At 42.4% G+C, this 20,310-nt stretch overlaps 1 protein-coding gene across 1 annotated transcript in view; it reads right to left on the reverse strand.

The window, feature by feature from the left end:
- LOC112215247 (copine-8) overlaps positions 1–20,310 on the reverse strand; it is a 220,199-nt gene that overhangs the window by 66,138 nt on the left and 133,751 nt on the right. The window contains exons 9-10 of the mRNA XM_042299746.1: positions 13,188–13,291; positions 11,242–11,346 (exon numbers count right to left, since the gene is read on the reverse strand). Of these exons, the coding sequence (XP_042155680.1) occupies positions 11,242–11,346; positions 13,188–13,291 (209 nt within the window). The remainder of the gene's footprint in view (positions 1–11,241; positions 11,347–13,187; positions 13,292–20,310) is intronic.

The following is a 20,310-nucleotide window of genomic DNA, read 5'->3' on the forward strand; positions in this document are numbered from 1 at the left end:
AAACCCATGTCACACCCTGGCCTGACCAAATAAATAAAGAAAACACAAAATACTAAGACCAGGGCGTGACACAGAGCTTGGTAGAAATCCGGGGATATGGAGAGAAAATAGGTCCGGTATGCTCTGGTCTGAGTCGCGTTTTACAAAACTGGCGATAGCTTTTCGAGCTAAAGGATAGCTGATGACCACCAATCGTGGTTAGCTGAAGACTAACGTTAGCCAGTAAACTGGCTAGCTCCTAGCTAGCTTCTGGCTAGCTTCTGGCTAGCTTCTGTTGTGGATTTCAGATTTGAGGTGAATAACACTTTCTTTTTTTAAATTGGTGAAGTGGGTTGCAGGAGAGTGTTTTGAAGTTGAGAGTTTTTAGAAAAAATATATATATAAAAAGATATGCCAAGAAAAGTTGTAAATATATATATATACACGGGACGGGACACGACAAGACGAGGACAAAGGACGTCTGACTGCTATGCCATCTTGGGTAAAAATAATCTATACCCCCAGCTTAATACAGTATCTACAGATGATACCTTGCCATCTCTTTCTCAAGGTGAAGAGAGAGAGGGGCCAGGGAGAGAGAGTTATGTAGGGTGGGAAGAGGAAGTGAAAGTGCAGAGATGAGGAGTGAGAGAAAGGAGGAGGAGGGGGGGGTCAGACCACAGCACTTTCATGGGTAATTTTATGGGAATTTCCGTTCCAGTAATTATCTTTTCTATGGTTGAAACCGAACCCAAGGAAGAAGGGTGACCATGGACTCCTATGGTGTGGGAGAGGCTCTGATAGGGCCTGGGTTGATGACTGTCCACGGACTCCTATTGTGTGGAAGGCTCTGATAGGGACTGGGTTGATGTGTGGGCTGTCTAGCATCACACAATCACAGATACTGCAGGTGTCCACTTCATACAGATTTAAGTCTGGGCACTACAGGATTAACACCTGCAATCTTCCTCTCTCGCTCCATCTCCATCTCTCTCTCTCTCTCTCTCTCTCTCTCTCTCTCTATCTCTCTCTTTCGCTCCATCTCTTTCTCTTTCGCTCCATCTCTCTCTCTCTCTCTCTCTCCTCTCTCTCTCTCTCTCTCTCTCTCTCTCTCTCCTCATCTCACTCTCTCTCCTCATCTATGTACTTTCACTACCTCTCTCTCTCTCTCTCTCTCTCTCTCTCGCTCCATCTCTCTCTCTTTTGCTCCATCTCTTTCGCTCCATCTCTCTCTCCCCCATCTCTCTCTCTCTCTCTCTCCATCTCTCTCGCTCTCTCGCTCCATCTCTCTCTCTCTCTCTCGCTCCATCTCTCTCTCTCTCTCGATCTCTCTCTCCTCATCTATGTACTTTCACTACCTCTTCTCACTCTCTCCCTCCCTCACTCCCAAAGAGATGGCCTGTGCCCCAAATTGCACCTTTTTTCCCTATGTAGTGCACTACTCCCGACCAGGGCCCATAGGTATCGGGTCTCTGGTCTAAAGTAGTGCACTAGATAGGGTGTCATTTGGGACGCAATCCTCTGGAAGAAGCAGTCAATCAGAGCCTTATCTGAAATGCTATTGCCAACCCTGCAGATCAATGAGCAGCCAAGCTCCAGCAGGCAGTTAGAGAGAGATAGGGGTGTAATAACTTTACATTTGAGCCACAGATAAAATAACAATAAAAAAATCAAATCTAAATTCGCTTCGGCTGACACATTTTGAAATGATTACACCAATATGGGGCGGCAGGGTAGCCTAGTGGTTAGAGCATTGGACTAGTAACCGAAAGGTTGTAAGTTCAAATCCCTGAGCTGACAAGGTACAAAATCTGTTGTTCTGCCCCTGAACTGTTCCTAGGCCGTCATTGAAAGTGTGTGTGTGTGTGTGTGTGTGTGTGTGTGTGTGTGTGTGTGTGTGTGTGTGTGTGTGTGTGTGTGTGTGTGTGTGTGTGTGATTCCTGTGTGCACTCCTGCTCCCCTTGTCATGTGACTCACTCCCCTGTGTTTATTTCCTCCCCTATATCTGCCTGTTGCAGAGGTTGTTCCCTGCCTCTGCATTAATGTTTGTATGTCATTGTGTTACCGGGTTCTGACACTGTTCCATGTCTGTGCACATTAAATGTTCAACTTCCTGTACCTGCTTCTCATCTTTTGAATTCAAAAAGACACACGCACACACTACATGTTAAAGGTTTTTAAATGTATGTAAATTGTAAAGTCTTTTCCACTGTGTGAGGAGCATGCAGCCTCTCACTGTGGAACAGGTGATATACTACCCAAATATGCCAGGGGTTCTCTAACCCTGTTCCTGCTGCTACCCAGTGTTTAATTTGGGAAACCAAATTAAATCTGTTCCGTGACATCGATAGGAACATGTTTTCACAATGAAAAACATTTAATTAAACTGTTTACAGCCCCTCTCTCTGCGTGCTGGAGAAAGGAATGAAGGAGAGAGAGGAGAAGATGGAAACGCGTGGTGGTGAGATATTCTGTAGCTAAAGGTAATATGCCAGCATATTCATTATCTGAAAATGTTTAAAAAATGCCCTAATACTAGGCTTTTCAAAATCAAATACAAGATCACTATAATTGTAGGCTAACTTTGCACAATAATGAACCAAAAGTGTCGCTGAGGCCTATAAGTCTCCCAGGCTCACGGATAAAAAGTTTGGAGCGTAAGGTAACCAGTCCATCCAGTATGCATAGTCCACACTCAAAGGTGATTACTATAATTTAACTATATATATATATATTGACTCCCGGCGCCGACAGAGATGGCCGCCTCACTTCGCGTTCCTAGGAAACTATGCAGTTTTTTTTTTTTTTTTTACGTGTTATTTCTTACATTAGTACACCAGGTCATCTTAGGTTTCATTACATACAGTCGAGAAGAACTACTGAATATAAGATCAGCGTCAACTCACCATCAGTACGACCAAGAATATGACTTTCCCGGAGCGGATCCTGTGTTCTGCTTTTCACCCAGGACAACGGAATGGATCCCAGCCTGCGACCCAAAACAACGACGTCGTAAAAGAGGCAAACGAAGCGGTCTTCTGGTCAGGCTCCAGAGACGGGCACATCGTGCACCACTCCCTAGCATACTACTCGCCAATGTCCATTCTCTTGACAACAAGGTTGATGAAATCCGAGCAAGGGTAGCATTCCAGAGGGACATCAGGGACTGGAACGTTCTTTGCTTCACGGAAACATGGCTCACTCGAGAGACGCTATCGGAGTCGGTGCAGCCAGCTGGTTTCTCCAAGCATCGCGCCGACAGAAACAAACATCTTTCTGGTAAGAAGAGGGGCGGGGGCATATACTTTATGGTTAACGAGACGTGGTGTGGTCACAACAACATACAGGAACTCAAGTCCTTCTGTTCACCTGATTTAGAATTCCTCACAATCAAATGTCGACCGCATTATCTACCAAGGGAATTCTCTTCGATTATAATCACAGCCGTATATATTCCCCCCCAAGCAGACACATCGATGGCTCTGAACGAACTTTATTTGACTCTTTGCAAACTGGAATCCAAATATCCTGAGGCTGCATTCATTGTAGCTGGGAATTTTAACAAGGCTAATCTGAAAACAAGACTCCCTAAATTGTATCAGCATATCGATTGCGCAACCAGGGCTGGTAAAACCTTGGATCATTGCTATTCTAATTTCCGCGATGCATATAAGGCCCTCCCCCGCCCTCCTTTCGGAAAAGCTGACCACGTCTCCATTTTGTTGCTCCCTGCCTACAGACAGAAGCTAAAACAAGAAGCTCCCACGCTGAGGTCTGTTCAACACTGGTCCGACCAATCTGATTCCACGCTCCAAGACTGCTTCCATCACGTGGACTGGGATATGTTTCGTATTGCGTCAAACAACAACATTGACGAATACGCTGATTCGGTGAGCGAGTTCATTAGAACGTGCGTTGAAGATGTTGTTCCCATAGCAACGATTAAAACATTCCCAAACCAGAAACCGTGGATTGATGGCAGCATTCGCGTGAAACTGAAAGCGCGAACCACTGCTTTTAATCAGGGCAAGGTGACCGGAAACATGACCGAATACAAACAGTGTAGCTATTCCCTCCGCAAGGCAATCAAACAAGCTAAGCGTCAGTATAGATACAAAGTAGAATCGCAATTCAACGGCTCAGACACAAGAGGTATGTGGCAGGGTCTACAGTCAATCACGGATAACAAAAAGAAAACCAGCCCAGTCACGGACCAGGATGCCTTGTTCCCAGGCAGACTAAATAACTTTTTTGCCCGCTTTGAGGACAATACAGTGCCACTGACACGGCCCGCAACCAACACATGCGGACTCTCCTTCACTGCAGCAGAGGTGAGTAAAACATTTAAACGTGTTAACCCTCGCAAGGCTGCAGGCCCAGACGGCATCCCCAGCCGCGCCCTCAGAGCATGCGCAGACCAGCTGGCTGGTGTGTTTACGGACATATTCAATCAATCCTTATCCCAGTCGGCTATTCCCACATGCTTCAAGAGGGCCACCATTGTTCCTGTTCCCAAGAAAGCTAAAGTAACTGAGTTAAACGACTACCGCCCCGTAGCACTCACTTCCATCATCACGAAGTACTTTGAGAGACTAGTCAAAGACCATATCACCGCCACCCTACCTGACACCCTAGACCCACTCCAATTTGCTTACCGCCCAAATAGGTCCACAGACAATGCAATCTCAACCACACTGCACACTGCCCTAACCCATCTGGACAAGAGGAATACCTATGTGAGAATGCTGTTCATCGACTACAGCTCAGCATTTAACACCATAGTACCCTCCAAACTCGTCATCAAGCTCGAGACCCTAGGCTTGATTACCAACAACGACGAGACGGCCTACAGAGAGGAGGTGCGGGCCCTCAGAGTGTGGTGTCAGGAAAATAACCTCACACTCAACGTCAACAAAACTAAGGAGATGATTGTGGACTTCAGGAAACAGCAGAGGGAACACCCCCTATCCACATCGATGGAACAGTAGTGGAGAGGGTAGTAAGTTTTAAGTTCCTCGGCGTACACATCACAGACAAACTGAATTGGTCCACCCACACAGACAGCATTGTGAAGAAGGCGCAGCAGCGCCTCTTCAACCTCAGGAGGCTGAAGAAATTTGGCTTGTCACCAAAAGCACTCACAAACTTCTACAGATGCACAATCGAGAGCATCCTGTCGGGCTGTATCACCGCCTGGTACGGCAACTGCTCCGCCCACAACCGTAAAGCTCTCCAGAGGGTAGTGAGGTCTGCACAACGCATCACCGGGGGCAAACTACCTGCCCTCCAGGACACCTACACCACCCGATGTCACAGGAAGGCCATAAAGTTCACCCCGCTATCATCCAGAAGGCGAGGTCAGTACAGGTGCATCAAAGCTGGGACCGAGAGACTGAAAAACAGCTTCTATCTCAAGGCCATCAGACTGTTAAACAGCCACCACTAACATTGAGTGGCTGCTGCCAACACACTGACTCAACTCCAGCCACTTTAATAATGGGAATTGATGGGAATTGATGTAAAATATATCACTAGCCACTTTAAACAATGCAATTAATATAATGTTTACATACCCTACATTATTTATCTCATATGTATACGTACATACTGTACTCTATATCATCTACTGCATCTTTATGTAATACATGTATCACTAGCCACTTTAAACTATGCAACTTTGTTTACATACTCATCTCATATGTATTTACTGTACTCGATACCATCTACTGCATCTTGCCTATGCCGCTCTGTACCATCACTCATTCATATATCTTTATGTACATATTCTTTATCCCTTTACACTTGTGTGTATAAGGTAGTAGTTTTGGAATTGTTAGCTAGATTACTCCATGGTTATTACTGCATTGTCGGAACTAGAAGCACAAGCATTTCGCTACACTCGCATTAACATCTGCTAACCATGTGTATGTGACAAATACAATTTGATTTGTATATATATATATATATATATATATATATATATATATATATATATATATATATATATATATATATATATATATATATATATATATACTGTGGGGAGAACAAGTATTTGATACACTGCCGATTCTTCAGGTTTTCCTACTTACAAAGCATGTAGAGGTCTGTAATTTTTTATCATAGGTACACTTCAACTGTGAGAGACGGAATCTAAAACAAAAATCCAGAAAATCACATTGTATGATTTTTAATTAATTAATTTGCAATTTATTGCATGACATAAGTATTTGATCACCTACCAACCAGTAAGAATTCCGGCTCTCACAGACCTGTTAGTTTTTCTTTAAGAAGCCCCCTATTCTCCACTCATTACCTGTAATAACTGCACCTGTTTGAACTTGTTACCTGTATAAAAGACACCTGTCCACACACTCAATCAAACTGACTCCAACCTCTCCACATAATGGCCAAGAACAGAGAGCTGTGTAAGGACATCAGGGATAAAATTGTAGACCTGCACAAGGCTGGGATGGGCTACAGGACAATAGGCAAGCAGCTTGGTGAGAAGGCAACAACTGTTGGTACAATTATTAGAAAATGGAAGAAGTTCAAGATGACTGTCAATCACCCTCGGTCTTGGGCTCCATGCAAGATCTCACCTGTTGGGGCTTCAATGATCATGAGGAAGGTGAGGGATCAGCCCAGAACTACACTGCAGGACCTGGTCAATGACCTGAAGAGAGCTGGGACCACAGTCTCAAAGAAAACCATTAGTAACACACTACGCCGTCATGGATTAAAATCCTGCAGGGTACGCAAGGTCCCCCTGCTCAAGCCAGCGCCTGTCCAGGCCCGTCTGAAGTTTGCCAATGACCATCTGGATGATCCAAAGGAGGAATGGGGGAAGGTCATGTTGTCTGATGAGACAAAAATAGAGCTTTTTGGTCGAAACTCCACTCGCCGTGTTTGGAGGAAGAAGAAGGATGAGCACAACCCCAAGAACACCATCCCAACCGTGAAGCATGGAGGTGGAAACATCATTCTTTGGGGATGCTTTTCTGCATAGGGGATAGGACGACTGCACCGTATTGAGGGGAGGATGGATGGGGCCATGTATCGTGAGATCTTGGCCAACAACCTCCTTCCCTCAGTAAGAGCATTGAAGATGGGTCGTGGCTGGGTTTTCCAGCATGACAACGACCCGAAACACACAGCCAGGGCAACTAAGGAGTGGCACCGTAAGAAGCATCTCAAGGTCCTGGAAATCTCGCGGGAATTCCACTAATGGCCTGTATGTAGCCAAACGTACCTGCTGCTCATTCTGTTTGCTCGAAAGTTGATTAATGGTTAAAAAAAGTAAGGCTCGCATCCATAGAGACTCATACCAGCTCTACTGGTAGTACTGCTACTACCACCAGCAGTACTACACCTGTCTGTCGACGACACAAGTTGTTCTGCTTCCATAGAGACACATAGCAGCTCTACTGGTAGTACTACTACCACCAGCAGTACTACACCTGTCTGTCGACGACACAAGTTGTTTTGCATCCATAGAGACTCATACCAGCTCTAATGGTAGTACTGCTACCACCAGCAGTACTACACCTGCACCTGTCGACGACACAAGTTGTTCTGCATCCATAGAGACACATATCAGCTCTACTGGTAGTACTGCTACTACCACCAGCAGTACTACACCTGCACCTGTCAACGACACACGTTGTTCTGCTTCCATAGAGACACATATCAGCTCTACTGGTAGTACTACTACCACCAGCAGTACTACACCTGCACCTGTCGACGACACAAGTTGTTCTGCATCCATAGAGACACATATCAGCTCTACTAGTAGTACTGCAACTACCAGCAGTACTACACCTGCACCTGTCAACGACACAAGTTGTTTTGCTTCCACGAGCACATCCAATGCTAGCATCAGTAATTCTACATTTGTTGTTAGCCCAGCTAGCATGGCCACTGACATTTGTGAATCTGATGCAGCCGAAAAGCTACTGCCTCCTTACCTGGGAAAGCACCAAGCTACTGCCCTCTTACCCGGGAAAGCACCAAGCTACTGCCCCCTTACCCGGGAAAGCATCAAGCTACTGCCCCCTTACCCGGGAAAGCACCAAGCTACTGCCCCCTTACCCGGGAAAGCACCAAGCTACTGCCCCCTTACCCGGGAAAGCACCAAGCTACTGCCCCCTTACCCGGGAAAGCCCCAAGCTACTGCCCCCTTACCCGGGAAAGCACCGAACAACAGACAGGGACGTCGGACCATAAAAGATGCGCAAATATGATGAGAACTATTAATTTTGGGTTCACTTATATTGGGAGTAGTGCTTTTCCTCAGCCACAGTGTGTTATATGTGCAAAAGTACTATGTCACAACTCGATGAAACCTTCACTCTTTTGGAAACAAAACATGCCAATTTGAAAAATAAACCACAGGAGTTTTTTGAGCGAGAAATAAGATGACTTTCGAGTACTAAGATGTATAAAAGCTACAGATACCGTTCATAAGAAGGGGATAGAAGCATCTTATATGGTGAGCTACCGAGTGGACAGGCAAGCCCCATACTATTGTGGAGGACTTAATTCTTCCTTCTGCCGCGGATATGGCTGGGACAACGCTGGGGGAAAAGGCCCACAAAACTATACAGACAATAACTTCATCAAACACCGTTTCACAACGCATCACTGAAATGGCAGGACATGTTTTGAAACAATTACTGCTTCACATACAAGCCAGTGAATTCTAAGTGTTACAGCTGGATGAGTCAACAGACGTGGCGGGCCTGGCACAGCTCCTAGTATATGTCCGTTACGTTTAAGGGGGGGGGGGGTCAATTAAGGAAGACATCCTCTTCTGCAAACCACTGGAAACCAGGACAACATGAGAATATTTTTAAAAGTACTGGATAGCTTTGTGATAAATGGACTTTGGTGGTCATGATGTGTTGGTATCTGTACTGATGGAGCAAAAGCCATGACAGAGAGACATAGTGGATTGGTAACGGTGTGCAAGCAGTTGCTACCGACGCCCCTTAGCTACACCGCAGCATCCACCGAGAGGCTCTTGCTGCCAAGGGAATGCCTGACAGCTTGAAAGACATTTTGGACACTACAGTGAAAATGGTTAACTTTGTTAAAGCAAGGCCCCTGAACTCTCGTGTATTTTCTGCACTATGCAATGATATGGGCAGTGACCATGTAACGCTTTTACAACATAAAGAAGTGCGCTGGTTATCAAGGGGCAAAGTATTGACACATTTAAAAAAATTGAGAGACGAGCTTAAAGTTTTCTTTACTGACCATCATTTTCACTTGTCTGACTGCTTGCATGATGACGAGTTTCTCACACGACTGGCCTGTCTGGGTGATGTTTTTTCTCGCCTGAATGATCTGAATCTAGGATTACAGGGACTCTCCACAACTATATTCAATGTGCAGGACAGACTGTGTATGGAACATTATTTAAGACTGAGACTCTCTCCAATACAACCCAACATTGCCGAGTTATGTGCATCTTTTCAAGCACACCCTTCTCATTAACCTGTGGTGAGTTAATCACAACTTTTGATTAACAAATAAAGTTTTATATGTAAGATGGTTAAATAAAGAGCAAAATGAGTGATTATTATTATATTATTATTTGTTCCCTGGTCCTATAAGAGCTCTTTGTCACTTCCCATGAGCCGGGTTGTGACAAAAACTCACACTCATTCTTATGTTTAATAAATGTATTGTATAGTGTGTGTGTGGGGCAGGCTTACAATGACAAAAAAACAAACATTTGAGAGTGTGCTGACCCTGGGGCTAGACGGGGTACGCAGCTGAAGGTTGAATGTTTGAAGGGGTACGGGAGTATAAAAAGTTTGGGTACCACTGGGCTAGACCAATTATGTACCAAAGATATCTTAAATCTGTTTGTTTTATGTTTTTCAGCCATGCATTATATGCGGTAGGCTATGTATTGTATGACAGCACAATCATTATTTTATTTCAGTTTTTTTGGGGGGGTAGGCTCATGCAGTGCCTTCAGAAAGTATTCATACCCCTTGAGTTATTCCACATTTTGTTGTGTAACAGCCTGAATTCAAAATGGATTCAATCGATTTTTTCCCCCCTCACCGATCTACACACAATACCACATAATGACAAAGTGAAAATATTTATTGAAAATGAAATACTGAAATATCTCATTTACATAAGAATTCAGACTTCTGTGCCAATAATTTGTAGAAGCACCGTTGGCAGCTATTACAGCTGACTTTCTGGGTAAGTCTCTCAGAGTGATTACAGCTGTGAGTCTTTCTGGGTAAGTCTCTCAGAGTGATTACAGCTGTGAGTCTTCCTGGGTAAGTCTCTAAGAGCTTTCCACATCTGGATTGTGAACATTTGCCCATTATTCTTTTCAAAATTCTTCAAGCTCTGTCAAATTGGTTGTTGATCATTGCTTGACAACCATTTTCAGGTCTTGCCATAGATTTTCAAGTAGATTTAAGACAAAACTGTAACTCTGCCACCCAGGAACATAGACTGTCTTCTTGGTAAACAACTGCAGTGTAGATTTGGCCTTGTGTTTTAGGTCATTGTCCTGCTGAAAGGTGAATTAATCTCCCAGTGTCTAGTGGAAAGCAGACTGAACCAGGTTTTCTTCTAGGATTTTGCATGTGCTAAGTTTCATTACGTTTCTTTTTTTATCCTGAAAAACTCCCCAGTACTTAACAATTACAAGCACACCCATAACATGATGCAGCCACCACTATGCTTGAAAATATGGAGAGTGGTACTCAGTAATGTGTTGTATTGGATTTGCCCCAACCATAGCCACATTTTTTGCAGTATTACTTTAGTGCCTTTTTGCAAACAGGATGCATTGTTTTGGAATATTTTTTATTCTGTACAGGCTTCCTTCTCTTCACTCTGTCAATTAGGTTAGTATTGTGGAGTGACTGCAATGTTGTTGTTCCATCCTCAGTTTTCTCCTATCACAGCCATTAAACTCTGTAACTGTTTTAAAGTCACCATAGGCCTCATGGTGAAAACAATGATCGGTTAACTTCCTCTCCAGCAACTGAGTTAGGAAGGACGCCTGTATCTTTGTAGTGACTTGGTGTATTGATACACAATCCAAAGTGTAATTAATAATATCACCATGCTCAAAGGGATATTCAATGTCTTTTTTTTTTACCCATCTACCAATAGGTGCCCTTCATTGCGAAGCATTGGAAAACCTCCCTGGTCTTTGTGGTTGAATCTGTTTTTGAAATTCTATCTGTATGTGTGTGTGTGATAGCGTGTGTATAACAGTACCTATCGAAGTCTCCGTTGCACAGTGCTCTGACAGGGATGGCGATGGCCTGCCACACTGGGTTTAGAGTGTTCTTCACAACCTCCGTCTTGTGGCAGATAGTAAACCTGGACAGATGGAAGAATGAATACAGCCTGACAACAACTTCCCCAACACCTAGCACCTACTTAACTCTACAATGGATATAGTTTTGTTTGAAGACTTAGCTAAACATTTAAATATATAGTTAAAAACATACATTAGGAAAGTATTCTGACCCCTTGACTTTTTCCACATTTTGTTACGTTACAGCCTCATTCTAAAATGGATTACATAGTCCCCCCCCTTATCAATTTACACACAATACCCCATAATGGCATAGCAAAAACAGATTTTAAGAATTGTTTGCAAATGTAATAATAAAAATAATAAAAAACAGAAATATCACATTTACATAAGTATTCAGACCCTTTACTCAATACTTTGTTTAAGCACCTTTGGAAGTGATTACAGCCTCGAGTCTTCTTGGGTATGATGCTACAAGCTTGGCACACCTGTATTTGGGGAGTTTCTCCCATTCTTCTCTGGAGATCCTCTGAAGCTCTGTCAGGTTGGATGGGGAACGTCTCTACACAGCTAATTTCAGGTCTCTCCAGAGATGTTTGATCGGGTTCAAGTCCGGGCTCGGTCTGGGCCACTCAAGGACATTCAGAGACTTGTTCCGAAGCCACTCCCGTGTTGTCTTGGCTGTGTGCTTAGGGTTGTTGTCCCATTCTGAGGTCCTGAGTGCTCTGGAGGGGGTTTTCATCAAGGATCTCTCTGTACTTTGCTCCGTTCATCTTTCCCTCAATCCTAACTAGTCTCCCAGTCCATGTCGCTGAAAAACATCCCCACAGCATGATGCTGTCACCACCATGCTTCACTTCACCTTAGGGATTGTGCCAGGATTCCTTCAGATGTGGCGCTTGGCATTCAGGCCAGAGTTCAATCTTGGTTTCATCAGACCAGAGAATCTTGTTTCTCATGGTCTGAGAGTCTTCAGGTACCTTTTGGCAAACTCCAAGCGGGCTGTCATGTGCCTTTTACTGAGGAGTGGCTTCCATCTGGCCACTCCACCATAAAGGCCTGATTGGTGGAGTTCTGCGTAGATGGTTGTCTTTCTGGAAGGATTTCCCATCTACACAGTGGAACTCTAGAGTTCTGTCAAAACTATGAAATAATACACATGGAATCATGTAGTAAGCTAAAAAGTGTTACACAAATCAAAATATATTTTATGTTTGAGATTCTTCAAATAGCCACCCTTTGCCTTGATGCCAGCTTTGCACACTCTTGGCATTCTCTCAACCAGCTTGATGAGATGTTGATGGAATGTTTTTCAATTAACAGGTGTGCCTCCTTAAAAGTTCATTTGTGGAATTTCTTTCCTTAATGCGTTTGAGCCAGTCAGTTGTTTTGTGACAAGGGAGGCTGAATACCGAACTGTGCCCAGAAGCCCTGACCTCCAGGGGGCCTCCCATTAATCATGTTAGTCACTCAGATATCATTAACACCACATCAAATTTGTAGAATTGCAGAAAATGTGCTTCACAACAACACATATTTCTCTCCAACACATGTCAAAATTGGTAGAATTTCAGGAAACTTGCTTTAAAACTGCAGCATTTTCTCTCCGCCCTATGGTATAATGTGTAGAATTGTAGTAAATAAATGTAATATTTTCTCTCCGCCCTATGGTATAATGTATAGAATTGTAGTAAATAAATGTAATATTTTCTCTCCGCCCTATGGTATAATGTGTAGAATTGTAGTAAATAAATGTAATATTTTCTCTCTGCCCTATGGTACAATGTGTAGAATTGTAGTAAATAAATGTAATATTTTCTCTCTGCCTGTCTCATACTTCTCTTTGGTAAAACAGTAGATTAGAGCCAGAAAACAAACAGAAAAACAGGAATGAAGAACTCACGTTCCATCCTCGTTACTCCGGTAGAAGACCAGGAAGGGGTCCGACTTCCCAAAGAAGTCTTTCCTGTCCAGCTTGTGGGCACAGAACTGCATGGTGGCAACTTCCTGGAGCAGAGAGAGAGAGAGAGGAAGAGGGAGAGAGAGAGATAGGAAGAGGGAGAAAGAGAGAGAGGGGGCAGAGAAGGGGGGGCAGAGAGAGGGGGAAAAGAGAGGGGGGCAGAGAGAGAGGGAAAGAGGGAGAAAGTAGGGGGCAGAGAGAGAGGGAAGAGGGCAAAAGAGAGAGAGAGGGGGCAGAGAGAGGGGGGCAGAGAGGGAGGGCAAGAAGATAGGGGGCAGAGAGAGAGGGTGGGTGGGAGATGGGGGACAGAGAGAGAGAGAGAGAGAGAGAGAGAGATGGAGGGTGGGTGGGAGATGGAGGGAGGCAGAGCGAGAGAGAGTGAGGGGAGAGAGATGGAGGTGGGTGGGAGAGCAGAGCGAGAGAGAGTGAGGGGAGAGAGAGAGAGAGAGAGAGAGAGAGAGATGGAGGGTGGGAGATGGAGGGAGGCAGAGCGAGAGAGGACCAAGAGAGAGAAGGGAGAAATAGACAGAGAGAGGGGACAGAGAGGGAGAGAGAGGAGACATTACATTGTAAATCTCCAGTAGGATTGCAGGTTCTCTGTATGCTTCCTGTTGTGTTTTGTATATGGTGTCTTGTGCCAAGATATAAAAGCACTGAACGACCAAATAAACCAATTGGCTGCATCCTAATAAGCAACACACCACAGCAGCACCGCATAAGCCAGTGAGCCCTGATTTTCAAATCCAAAATCCTAGCTAAAAAACAAACACATTAATAATTATTACTCGAGTCGTGTTCTGCATTCAAAACCAGGAGTATCGAAAAGCAGCGTTTAAAATGTAATGTGCAACCTTGTGGTTGTGAAGGTTGTGATTACAGCCCTAAATGCCTGAGAGTGCATACAAAATGGGGCTCTGAAATAGAATAGGTTTAGAAAATGAAAATGGCCTTTATGTCTCTGTATGGAGGGTGGGATAGAGGGGGTTTAGTTCAGCTAATGATACATTTTAAAGCCTGGTATTATTATCATAATCAAACTCATTCTGGCAGCATTTAAGTGTTCACGCACCGCCATTATGGAGACAATGGGTACGTCCCAAATTGTACCCCATTTCCTACGTAGAGCACTCCTTTAGACCTCGGCCAATAGGGTGTCCCACACGGCTCTAATCGGAAGTAGTGCACTGTTAGAGACAAGGGTGCTATTTGGTACACATTAAAATGAATGCGCCCCAACCCCATAATGGCTGTATTGTATGTAATGGCTGTAATGTCTGTGCTGCCAGCGTAATGGCTGTAATGGCTGTGCTGCCAGCGTAATGGCTGTGCTGCCAGCGTATTGGCTGTAATGGCTGCGCTGCCAGTGTAATGGCTGGAATGGCTGTGCTGCCAGCGTAATGGCTGGAATGGCTGTGCTGCCAGTGTGATGGCTGTGCTGCCAGTGTGATGGCTGTGCTGCCAGCGTAATGGCTGGAATGGCTGTGCTGCCAGCGTAATGGCTGTAATGGCTGTGCTGCCAGTGTAATGGCTGTAATGGCTGTGCTGCCAGTATAATGGCTGTAATGGCTGTGCTGCCAGTGTAATGGCTGGAATGGCTGTGCTGCCATGGCTGTAATGGCTGCTGAATGTAATGGCTGTGCTGCCAGTGTAATGGCTGTAATGGCTGTGCTGCCAGCATAATGGCTGTAATGGCTGTGCTGCCAGTGTAATGGCTGGAATGGCTGTGCTGCCAGCGTAATGGCTGTGCTGCCAGTGTAATGGCTGTAATGGCTGTGCTGCCAGTGTAATGGCTGTGCTGCCAGTGTAATGGCTGGAATGGCTGTGCTGCCAGTGTAATGGCTGGAATGGCTGTGCTGCCAGTGTAATGGCTGTGCTGCCAGTGTAATGGCTGTGCTGCCAGCGTAATGGCTGTAATGGCTGTGCTGCCAGCGTAATGGCTGTAATGGCTGTGCTGCCAGTGTAATGGCTGTAATGGCTGTGCTGCCAGTGGCAATGGCTGTGCTGCCAGCATAATGGCTGGCTGGAATGGCTGTGCTGCCAGCATAATGGCTGTGCTGCCAGTGTAATGCTGTAATGCCAGGAATGGCTGTGAAAGGCTGTGCTGGGCCACCTGTAATGGCTTGTGCCAGTGTAATGGCTGGAATGGCTGTGCTGCATGTAATGGCTGAAATGCTGTGCTGCCAGTGTAATGGCTAACCCAACCCCTTTGAATCAGTGTAATGGCTGTGCTGCCAGCGTAATGGCTGTAATGGCTGTGCTGCCAGCGTAATGGCTATAATGGCTGTGCTGGCCATGGCTGTAATGGCTGTGCTGCCAATGTAATGGCTGTGCTGCCAGCGTAATGGGGAATGGCTGTGCTTTAATGTCTGTAATGGCTGTGCTGCCAGTGAAATGTCTGTAATGGCTGTGCTGCCAGCGAAATGTCTGTAATGGCTGTGCTGCCAGCGTAATGTCTGTAATGGCTGTGCTGCCAGTGGCTAATGGCTGTGCTGCCAGTGTAATGGCTGTAATGGCTGTGCTGCCAATGGCTGTGCTGCCAGCGTAATGTCTGTAATGGCTGTGCTGCCAGCGTAATGTCTGTAATGGCTGTGATGTCAGTGTAATGTTGGTAATGTCTGCAATGTCTGTGCTGCCAGCGTAATGTCTGTAACGGCTGTGCTGCCAGCGTAATGTCTGTGATGGCTGTGCTGCCAGCGTAATGTCTGTAATGGCTGTGCTGCCAGTGTAATGTCTAATGGCTGTAACGGCTGTGCTGCCAGCATATTGTTGGTAATGTCTGTAATGGCTGTGCTGTCAGCGTAATGTAATGGCTGATGGCTAATGGCTGTAATGGATGGCTGCAGCATACATGGCTGGAATGGCTGTGCTGCCAGTAATGGCAGCTGCCAGCATAAGCTGTGCTGTGCTGCCAGCATAGTATGTGCTACAGTGTAATGCCTGTAATACAGTATCAGTTGCAGTGCACAACTGAAATGTGTCTCCAATACACCCCTTTGAATCATAATACAGCTATAAAACGTCTTCGGCGCCCGGGGAACTTTAACAGTATGCCAATAAATGTCAGTATATGGCTGTGCTGCCAGTAACTGTAATGGCTGTGCTGCCACAATGTCTGTAACATAATATAATGGCTGTGCTATAAATGTCAATGGCAGTGCCATAATGTCAGTGCCATAAGTGCAGTCAGTGTAATGTTGGTAACAATGTCTGTGCTACATAATATAATATGGCAGCTGCCATAAAGTCAATGGCTGTGCTACAGTATAATACAGTATAGTGCAGTACAATGTCTGTAATCACATAATATAATACAGTATACAAAGTACAGTGTGGTACATAGCATATACAGTATAATACAGTATAGTGCAGTACAATACAATACAGTATAGTGCAGTACAATACAATACATAATATAATACAGTATAAAGCAATACAGTATAATACAGTATAGTGCAGTACAATACAATACATAATATAATACAGTATAAAGCAATACAGTATAATACAGTATAGTGCAGTACAATACAATACATAATATAATACAGTATAAAGCAATACAGTATAATACAGTATAGTGCAGTACAATACAATACATAATATAATACAGTATAAAGCAATACAGTATAATACAGTATAGTGCAGTAAAATACAATACATAATATAATACAGTATAAAGCAATACAGTATAATACAGTATAGTGCAGTACAATACAATACATAATATAATACAGTATAAAGCAATACAGTATAATACAGTATAGTGCAGTACAATACAATACATAATATAATACAGTATAAAGCAATACAGTATAATACAGTATAGTGCAGTACAATACAATACATAATATAATACAGTATAAAGCAATACAGTAAAATACAGTATAGTGCAGTACAGTATTTTTTTCTTCTTTTTTCCCCCACCTTTATTTAACCAGGTCAGTTGAGAACAAGTTGTCATTTACAACTGCGACCTGGCCAAGATAAAGCAAATCAGTCCGACACAAACAACGACACAGAGTTACACATGGAGTAAAACAAACATACAGTCAATAACAGTATAAACAGTATAAACAAGTCTATATACGATGTGAGCAAATGAGGTGAGATAAGGGAGGTAAAGGCAAAAAAAGGCCATGGTGGCAAAGTAAATACGATATAGCAAGTAAAACACTGGAATGGTAGATTTGCAGTGGAAGAATGTGCAAAGTAGAAAGAAAGTAGAAGAAGAAAGTAGAAAGAAAGTATAATACTATAATACAGTATAGTGCAGTACAGTACAATACAGTATTATACAGCACAGTGCAGTACAGTACAATACAGTATAATACAGTACAATATAATACAGCATAATACAGTACAGTGCAGTACAGTATAACACATTATACTACAGTACAGTATAGTGCAGCACAGTATAATACAGTATAATACAGTACAGTATAGTGCAGTACAGTATAATACATTATAGTACAGTATAGTGCAGTACAGTATAATACAGTATAATACAGTACAGTAAAGTGCAGTACAGTACAATACAGTATAGTGCAGTACAGTATAATACAGTATAATACAGTACAGAGCAGTACAGTATAATACAGTACAGTGCAGTACAGTATAGTACAATATTACACAGTATAATACAGTATAGAGCAGTACAGTACAATATGGTGCAGTACAGTAGAGTATATTACAGTACAGTATAATAAAGTATAGTGCAGTTTAGTATAATACAGTATAATACAGTATAGTTCAGTACAGTATAATACAGTATAGTGCAGTACAGTACAGTATAATACAGTATAGTGCAGTAGAGAATAATACAGTATAGTGCAGTACAATATAATGCAGCATAATATAGTATAGTGCAGTACAGAATAATACAGTATAGTGCAGTACAATATAATACAGTATAATACAGTATAGTACAGTATAATACAGTATAGTGCAGTACAGTGTAATACGGTTTAATGCAGTACAGTACAGTATAATACAGTATAGTGCAGTGTAATACAGTACAGTGCAGTACAGATCAGTAAAGTATTATACAGTATAATACAATATAGTGCAGTACAGTATAATACAGTATAATACAGTACAGTGCAGTACAGTATAGTACATTTTTACACTGTATAATACAGTATAGATCAGTACAGTATAATACAGTATAATACGTTACAGTGCAGTACAGTGAAGTATAATACAGTACAGTGGAGTATAGTATAGTGCAGTACAGTACAATACGGTATAGTGCAGTACAGTACAATACGGTATAGTGCAGTAGAGAATAATACAGTATAGTGCAGTACAATATAATGCAGCATAATATAGTATAGTGCAGTACAGAATAATACAGTATAGTGCAGTACAATATAATACAGTATAATACAGTATAGTACAGTATAATACAGTATAGTGCAGTACAGTGTAATACGGTTTAATGCAGTACAGTACAGTATAATACAGTATAGTGCAGTGTAATACAGTACAGTGCAGTACAGTACAGTAAAGTATTATACAGTATAATACAATATAGTGCAGTACAGTATAATACAGTATAATACAGTACAGTGCAGTACAGTATAGTACATTTTTACACTGTATAATACAGTATAGATCAGTACAGTATAATACAGTATAATAAGTTACAGTGCAGTACAGTGAAGTATAATACAGTACAGTGGAGTATAGTATAGTGCAGTACAGTACAATATGGTATAGTGCAGTACAGTATAATACAGCACAATACAGTACAGTGCAGTACAGTATAATACAGTACAGTGCAGTACAGTATAATACAGTATAATACAGTGCAGTATAGTACAGTACAATACAGTATAGCACAGTACAGTGTAATACAGGTTAATGCAGTACAGTACAGTATAATACAGTATAGTGCAGTACAATATAATGCAGCATAATACAGTATAGTGCAGTACAATATAATGCAGCATAATACAGTATAGTGCAGTACAGATTAATATAATATAGTGCAGTACAATATAATACAGTATAATACAGTATAGCACAGTATAATGCAGTATAGTGGAGTACAGTGTAATACGGTTTAGTGCAGTACAGTACAGTATAATACAGTATAGTGCAGTATAATACAGTACAGTGCAGTACAGTATAATACAGTACAGTGCAGTACAGTATAGTACAATTGTACACAGTATAATACAGTATAGTGCAGTACAGTATAATACAGTATAAAACAGTACAGTGCAGTACAGTGAATTATAATACAGTACAGTGGAGTACAGTACAGTATAGTGCAGTACAGTATAATACAGCATAGTGTAGTACAGTACAAGTCAGTACAGTACAATACATTATTGTGCAATACAGTATATTATTGTACAGTGTAATACAGTATAGTACAGGCTAATAAGTATAGTGCAGTACAGTATAATACAATATAGTGCAGTACAGTATAATACAGTATAATACAGTACAGTGCAGTACAGTATAGTACATTTTTACACTGTATAATACAGTATAGATCAGTACAGTATAATACAGTATAATAAGTTACAGTGCAGTACAGTGAAGTATAATACAGTACAGTGGAGTATAGTATAGTGCAGTACAGTACAATACGGTATAGTGCAGTACAGTACAATACGGTATAGTGCAGTAGAGAATAATACAGTATAGTGCAGTACAATATAATGCAGCATAATATAGTATAGTGCAGTACAGAATAATACAGTATAGTGCAGTACAATATAATACAGTATAATACAGTATAGTACAGTATAATACAGTATAGTGCAGTACAGTGTAATACGGTTTAATGCAGTACAGTACAGTATAATACAGTATAGTGCAGTGTAATACAGTACAGTGCAGTACAGTACAGTAAAGTATTATACAGTATAATACAATATAGTGCAGTACAGTATAATACAGTATAATACAGTACAGTGCAGTACAGTATAGTACATTTTTACACTGTATAATACAGTATAGATCAGTACAGTATAATACAGTATAATAAGTTACAGTGCAGTACAGTGAAGTATAATACAGTACAGTGGAGTATAGTATAGTGCAGTACAGTACAATA

This window comes from Oncorhynchus tshawytscha, linkage group LG16, assembly GCF_018296145.1.
Source record: "Oncorhynchus tshawytscha isolate Ot180627B linkage group LG16, Otsh_v2.0, whole genome shotgun sequence".
Taxonomy (NCBI): Eukaryota; Metazoa; Chordata; class Actinopteri; order Salmoniformes; family Salmonidae; genus Oncorhynchus; species Oncorhynchus tshawytscha.